Source organism: Cucumis melo, chromosome 4 (assembly GCF_025177605.1).
Source record: "Cucumis melo cultivar AY chromosome 4, USDA_Cmelo_AY_1.0, whole genome shotgun sequence".
Classification (NCBI taxonomy): Eukaryota; Viridiplantae; Streptophyta; class Magnoliopsida; order Cucurbitales; family Cucurbitaceae; genus Cucumis; species Cucumis melo.
In genome coordinates this window covers 13,805,862-13,813,945 of record NC_066860.1, presented here as the reverse complement: position 1 = coordinate 13,813,945, position 8,084 = coordinate 13,805,862, and the positions used below count along the sequence as shown (strand labels likewise).

Genomic DNA, 8,084 nt, shown 5'->3' with positions numbered 1-8,084 from the left:
GCTTTTGTGTTATAATTAGCTCTTTCTTGTAAAAGCAGGTTTTAATCAACTGCTTTTTAATGATAATCTACCTTTATGTTTTTTTCGAAACATGTAACTAAGTTGATAATTCTTTTTCCTTTCGTGTGTGCGTGATTGTGTTAATGATTATATTGAATAACCATCACTCCTAAATGTATACCTTAACGCAATATTATAGAATTAGAAAATTGGTTGTTTTTTACGCCTCCAAATATGAAGCTTTTTCTACTTAGTCCAATAATATGAACTTTTTAGTCTACTAAAATCTAGCTACTCTTACGTATGTTGTGCTTGTTTAATAATATTACTTGTATATCCTCAAATCGACCCAATGGATTAAGACTATTGATAATCAAAATTTCGTAATTTTAAAAATTAAAGGAACAAAGCTCTTTATTTCTATTGACAAAATATTATATTTATGGCATTAATACTTGTATAATACTATTTAGAAAATAAAAAAAAATATTAAAACCAACCTATGCCTATGCCGTAAATCCTAAACTCTCAAAACATATATTAAAGTAGTATGCATCTCAAACACAAGTTCTATAAACTTTAGAAAATAGTTTATACTTCAAACACAAATTATTTAACTAATAAACTATAAAAACTACAAACCACAAATTATCATAACCAAGGTTGTACGAAACCACAAATTATCATAACCAAGGTTGTACGAATACAACCTTTAAAATCAACTATATCTATGATGAGTTAGTAACTTTTAATTTAAAGTTGATTTTCATTAATATCAAACTCTCTATTAGCGTAGTTAGTGGTTGTGCGGCACACATTGGCATACTTTGGTACTACCATATGCCAAAACTTGCGTGGTTTGGGATGTGTTAATTGGATAAACTTGAGTGTTACTGAAATTGAGGTGAGTTTTAGGCTTTCTTTTCTTCTAACTTAAGGGGCAAGCAAAGTGATTCAGAAATTAAGGGTTTAGGGCGTAGACGATGATTCCAAAAATACTAAACTACTAAAATCAATTAACAAGGAAACTAGGAACTCCAACGAATAATATAACACCTTCAAATTTAATAACTTTTTATTGAACACTTATTATTCTAAATGTTCAAATATCAATTAGATACAACTTTGAAAAACAACGAAATGAAAAAAAAAAAAAAAAAACTTCGTAATTTTCTCTCATTGATCTCTCGTTTTCTTCGTAGATGAACTTTGGGGTAAATTTTAATGCAAAACACATGTTTGGTTCTCCCATCATCATCAAGGTGACAAAAGGTTTGTATTAACTAATTTCAACACAAATAAGAACTTTGAAAGTTCCTTGTAGTAAAAGTCTCTCACCCAAGAAAAAGAATTTAATTAAGAAAACAAGAAAAAAGAAGAGAAAGATATTGAAGCAACCATCGATGAATCCATATGCAAATCTTACACAATCCAACACATGTGTCACTCTATTGTCTACACGTATATAAAAAATTATATATATGTCAAATGAATTTCAAATAGCTTTCCAACTAAGATGAGAAATTTAATCCATTTTAATACCTCAATGATTATTCGATTTTGTTCCTAATTTTGCAATTAAATATTGGATTAGGATCAAATTAACATATATATATTGAAGGGATAGGCTCAAAATGACACCTATGTCTAAATAGTGGAAGCTTGAATTTTGCATTATTTTCTTTTTTGTTTAGGTTGAATTGGGAAATAGAGTGATTATTAAGATATTTTCAGCACATAGTTTTTGATAAAATAATTAAGTGCTGTTTTAGAGTGTACATTTTTTTTATACAAAAACTATTTTAGATGTTTAGTTTAAAATAGAGCATGTTCACATGTATGAAGCTAAAAATAACATAAATTAAAGTTTCTATATGGTGCTTTCAGTTGGCCCCCTTTTCTAAATCACTTTTTCTTTTTCTTTTTCCTTTTCTTTTTTTCTTTCTTTCTTTCTTTCTTTCTTTCTTTCTTTTCATTTTTTTTTTTTTGAATCCTAACCACATTTGTTTCGTAATTGTTTTTCTAAAGTACCTTTTGAATTGTAATTAAAAGAATAATAAGAAAAGAAAATTATGTTAATTAACTTACTTTATGGGAAAAAAAAAAAAGAAACTCTCGGTGATTTGGACTCGTGTATGTCAAATCATATCTTTAGGAAATTAAAGAAGCATGATAATGTTAGAGTGTGCTTTTGTGATTGAAGAAAAGGGCTACAGAGTTTTGGTCTTCTTCAATGGATGCCATGTTCTTCCTCCTTTTCTGAAAACAAATGTCTATAACAAAGATATAATACTTCCATCAATCGTTTCAAGGAAGATTCATTTCGAATTCTATTTTTCTTTTTCTAGATTTCCTTTTCCCAAGGGTCATTTTACTTGAAAGTTTGTTTAGAAGACAATAATTCGACAAACACCGTTTATCGCATGTGACAATATACCTTTGTTCTCCAACTTTGGCCCGCTTTGTATTTTGATTGAAATTTTTAACTTTAGTTCATCTATATAAGACATATCTCAATCATATCTCAATCAAATTTTTAACTTAAAGCACAACTTAACTAACTAATTAAGTTATACATTCAACTAATAAGGTTAAAAGTCTGAACCTCAACTCACCAAATATATATTTTTAACTCTAAAATGGTACTTCGGAGCCCAAACCCATCAAATTAGTTGAGGATGATGATATCTATCTGTTTCATAAGCTGATTTTATTTATGCATCCAGGTAATTTATTCCTTAAGTGGGGCAGAAGAGTCAAGCACCTAACCATTCAGCTATATTTATGCAAGCAATATGGCAAACTTAGGCCCAAACTACCAGAGCTCCTATAACCCATTTTGAACATACTTCTTCAAGGTTCAAATTTAAATACCCTGAAACAAAAACCATATTCACAGGCCAATAGAAGCACATGATCCTCTCTAATATTATAGTTCTTCAAATCAATGGATCATAAAATGAACCTTGCATACCTTCACAGTCTAGAGATGAATTCCGGTGCGTACACATCTTGAACCACAAACTTCGATGGAACTTGAATGTCAAAACCAAGGAAATTGGAGACTACCACCTTATGGCTTAAGCTCAATTAATTGTCAATAAATCAGGTTAAATACATAAACAATGGCAACAACATCAGAAAGGATAAGCAGACATTGGTGCTTGACAACTGCAATGTTTGTACAAAAGGAGGAAAAAAGTATGAAAAAGGCCCATTATCTTGCATTAAAACCAGATCTTCAAAGTAGATAAGTTTGCTTTCAGTAAAATAAAGTTCAATATAAACATAAAGCCATTGACAAGCTTAAAGAAAGGTTCAACAGTGAATTGTGCTTTACAGCTCAATTACAAGCCACAGAAAGAAAAGGCAAACTATCTATCAAAGTTTAACAAAGTCACGATCTAACTATTGATGGGGGTTTGGGAAACAAACACACTTGAGAACTGCCATAGAATTGTAATTTGAGAGTGCGTTGAGTTCAGTACTTTGGAGGTGGCTGCTGTGTAGGAAGCAAGCCAAATCGCTTCTTAAGAAGAACTCTTTGCCTCGAATATTTGTCATCGGGGGAGAAACGAGCTGCAGTCAGAAAATGTAAAACAGGTTAACAGAAATCCCCAAAACTGCTAAAACCATGACCGCATTGAAGGGGCAGCCTATCAGGCAATATCTAAATTAATTCAATTAATATAGTGAACAAAGGATGGTATCTCTAAAGAGATAAGTGAGCAATGATATTATCCTCTTTTACGATGATAAATGTTGTATAACAGTGCTTTCCATTTTCACGAATGTATAATTCCAATCTTCACAATAGCCCCAGCCACAGTGAAAATTACAACTGAAATAGACCATGTATAATGTTTCAACCAATTCCCTTGTTATAAGAAAAAAACAACATTAGAGCATGGTCTTTTTCCCGACCAGGATCATTGATATGGCTAATTATGCAGGTCAGTGAAAGGAAGTGGCACACAACTAGCCAAATAATGCAAAAAAAAATTACCTGGATGAGCAGATTGTGTAGCCAAACCTAGAGGAGATTCCTTCTGTACAAGATAAAGAAAAATAAGAAACAGATAAGTTAGCATAAAATTGTCTGCAAAAAAGAAGTTTCAAGCAGTTAAGGGCAATTAACATTGACTTATCAAACTAGTTTCTCTTTTGTTTTGTTTTTGACAAGCAAGTTGAAACGTCTGTTCAGGACCTATTTCAGTTGTATTTTATAGGCACAATGGTCTAAACAAGATCCAAGGTGTCAGAACAAGATTGATGATACACTATAGTGTCAGAACAAGATTGATACACTATAGCGTCAGAACAAGATCCAAAGTTCACTTCCAAACTTTGGAAAAGTATGGAAAAGGCTCTAGACGCGAGACTTGATTTAAGTATCTTGTTCCACCCGCAGATGGGTCAGACAGAAAGGACAATTCAAATAGTCTAGGATATGCTTCAAGTTTAAGCTTTGGACTTCCAGGGCAGCTGGGAGAAACATTTTCCATCTAATACAGTTTAGTTATAATAATATCTATCAAGCAACTATCGGAATGACACTTTTCATTGCACCCTATGGGCATAGGTGTAGGTCACCAACCAATTAGACTGAAGTGGGAGAGAGCTCGATTTTGAGACCTGAGTCAGTGCAAAAATCTCATGAGGCCTTGACTCAGTCAAGCAGAGAAGAAAGACAGCTCATAGTCAGCAATCAGAAGAAAATAACTAAATTTTAAAAGTTGAATATATGGTATTTTTGATAGTCTTGTCGTTGAAAGGATCTTGAGGTTTGAGAAGAAAGGAAAGCTCAGCCTGACTTTTTGGAACTTTTGAGAATTTGGAAAAGGTCGGTATACTGGCATACTGCTTAGCCTTACTGCCTGTCTTAGATTCAATCCATAATACTCTCAACACCTCCATTCTTCGGAAGTATATGGCAAATGTCTCCCAAGTTAAGTCATACACCATTGCAAGTGTAGGAAAATTTGAATTATGAGGAGGTTCCTGTTCAAGTTATCAACGGAAAGGATCTAGTTTTACGTAACAAGACTAACCGTCTAGTGAAAGTTTTAGGTTACAGTCCAAGTTATAAATCACAAGGATCTAGTCTTCCATTTCTTGGTGTTTTCTTCTTTTCTTGACTACTGAAGTTTTAGAGGGTTTTAGGGCGTTGATTTTTCCCGTCTTCATTTTTCTTGATGAATTCTGTGAAAGGCATGAAAAAATATTTTGCCCTAAACAAAATTTTTGGTGTTTTGTATTGCAAGGATCTAGTCTTCCATTTCTTGGTGTTTTCTTCTTTCTTGATTACTGAAGTTTTAGACGGTTTTAGGGCGTTGATTATTCCCTTCTTCGTTTTCCTTGATGGATTCTGTGAAATGCATGGAAAAATATTTTTCCCTAAAAAGTGTTTTTGGTTTTTTGTATTGTCTAAGTTTACAGTATCAAAATTTTCAATTAGGTTTTTATTCTAAAATTCAAGGTTGGATAATGGAAATTTCAGAAATTTCCAGCATTGTTTTCTTAAAATTAGGGACTGTTTTGGGTGTTTTTGGAATTTGTTTTGCACGGGACATTTATCAATTGATTGCTCCCATGTGGAGTAACATATAGTTCTAATTTCTACACAAATTGTATGTTTTTAATGATTCTACAGCAGTTTTATCACTTTACAGATCTGATTTTGTTTGAAAAATGGAAAATCTTATTTTCTTTTGTGCGAAAGTCCTGAGGATTTTGTTTAAAATGAATAAATTATTCCACTTCATCTGTCCATAAATTAGGATAGTTCTGAAGGTTTTAAGGGTTTTAGACTGAAAGTGTTGAATGATTGCAAGCTTGTTTCCCTTTGTTAGAAATTCAAGGGTTTGGTGATCGAACTTCAATAAATTGTTTTATTTAATGAAAACAACCACTTTCAGAAGAAATCAAAGAATACATAAGCAACGAAATTAAATGAATTGTTATGTTTTTTTTTTTTTTGGGAGAAAATGGGTAATAAACTTGATACGAAAATTACCCATCGAGTATTTTTGTACTCACCTTTGTTTTTAAAATGTTATCAAATGATAGTGCAAGCAATAGTTCTTGCAGTGACTAATGGATTGGTGTTTTTTTGGTGGATTCAAGAAGATTTTTCGGTTCTTAATAATATGATTTTAGTTTTCATTCAAGTAGTTTTTTCTTTCGATTAAGATTCTGTGCTTAGTATTTGGGTTAATTCATACCGCTGCCTAGTCCTTTACATTTTGGCGATGGACTTGGCTTTAGATTTTAAGCCTTGTTATTTGATTAAGTAATAATTATTTACCTTTGGTTTTCAGTTTTGTCTTTTTACATCCATAAGTTTTCGGGTCAGCTTACACACACCATGAAAAATCTCAAATGACAACCCACCTGATCCTACAAAATTTGGATGTCAAAAGAAACTTGTAGGAAATTAATTCCTAGGTAGGTGGTCATAATGGATTGATTCCTTGACCTTAGTTTTGTTTAATCACTTCCAAAACATCCAATAAAACATTCGAGTTGACAGGTTGTTACAGTTTTCTCAAGAAAATGGCACGTGATAATGAAAGATCGTCCTTGGTGAACGTGAAACTTACCAATCAAATTAGTAGAAAAAGAATGGCATCAAAAGCCTAAAATCTAAAACTCCTCCTTCAAGGTCAAGGAAGGGACGAAGGGAACAACTCTAAACTACTATGATGATACGGTAAAGTAAAGAAGGGAGGATTGGAAGTTATTGGAACAAAGCTCAAAGCCTTAACGGAAACTTTGTGTAAAATTGAGACGTTTTAAGCAAAAGGTATTCTATAGATTTAATCAATCATTTAATGTGTTCATAAAATAATTGCAACAACACAAATTACTCGCACTTAATAATGGTAGCCTGCTTCAATATCAAGAGATGTATAGCTCTAATTTTATAAAGAAGGTCAGCACAAATAGAACTAGTCCAAGTCTCCAAAACTTATGGTCGTTAACTCAGCAATCTTTAATTATCTTAAAAATCAACGACTCCATGTAACACTACTTATCTGATATGCAGCCACTACTTATCTGATATGCAGCAGACGCAGTCAAAAATAGTATAACCCCAATAATCAAACGATATGATGTCAATTAACTTTCAAACAAAGAGCAGAAGAAGGAACAAGAAAGAAAAACCTTTGTGGTGTAGACTTTATCACCATTGTCGTTTATGTAAAACTGAAGATACATCGTTGATAGACACTCAACCTGTAAAAAAGGGGGGGTTTATTGATATTGATTACACAAATTACAGTAATGGCTAAACAAACAAACATTAAAATACGTTGGAGATCATTATATACACAAGTTAGAGTATGGTGACAGGTATGGACTAAAAGAAAAAAGGTGAGGAGCCAGTGACTCACGAGATGAACAGAGGTGCGACGTCGTGCAAGACGAAGGGCGAGGGTGACAGAGGACGATCGCGGGGAGCGCGAAGGGGAGTTAGGGACCAAGGGCGGCTGTTCAAATGAAGAATGAAAACCTAGAATTGTATATATATTAAACCGGTTCAGTTTAGTTAAACCGAAATTTTAGTTACTAAACCTGTTAGCCGATCAAACCGGTCGTTTCTTGAAATTCTTAGTATTAATTTAAGGAATAACTACGGATATAACATGCTTTTGGGTGATCATTTTGGAAAACGGTAAAATCACTTTTTCTTTTTATTTTTAACAAATGACATTCTTTGCACGTGTATGGTATTTTGTAAAATATCAAAATACCCCATTTTCGAATTGTAATTATTTTAACCCGACCGTGTAATTAATCTACCTTATGTATTTATGAACCTTCAATTATTCTTCAGCAACTTATATCATAACTTATTTCTAATATCTTGGGACTCAAGTAATTGATTTAACATTTTAACAATTTTATAAAAAAAGCGGCGGAAAAAGTATAGAGGTCCACCGTGTAAAATACCAAAAATGTCACGTCAACAATGCGCGTAATATATTTGGTACCGCGATTTGGTACATGATCGTTTAATTAATTGGGTTACACGAGCCTGACTACCTCAAATCTAAACCATTTTGTTCTTAAAATTTTGT

At 32.5% G+C, this 8,084-nt stretch overlaps 1 protein-coding gene across 2 annotated transcripts; it reads right to left on the bottom strand.

Moving 5' to 3' along the window:
* Nucleotides 1–3,202: 3,202 nt before the first annotated feature.
* On the bottom strand, nt 3,203–7,527 carry LOC103489864 (H/ACA ribonucleoprotein complex subunit 3-like protein). 2 transcript variants are annotated; one of them, XM_008449190.3, is made up of 4 exons: nt 7,398–7,527; nt 7,168–7,239; nt 4,007–4,049; nt 3,203–3,579 (listed from the first exon to the last, which is right to left on the bottom strand). In XM_008449190.3, the coding sequence occupies exons 2-4, from the start codon at nt 7,219–7,221 to the stop codon at nt 3,482–3,484; spliced, it is 195 nt and encodes a 64-aa protein (XP_008447412.1). In that variant the 5' UTR covers nt 7,222–7,239; nt 7,398–7,527; the 3' UTR covers nt 3,203–3,481. The 2 variants fall into 2 exon arrangements, with proteins under 2 accessions (XP_008447412.1, XP_016900440.1); XM_017044951.2 differs by having other exon boundaries at nt 7,335–7,494.
* Nucleotides 7,528–8,084: the final 557 nt, after the last annotated feature.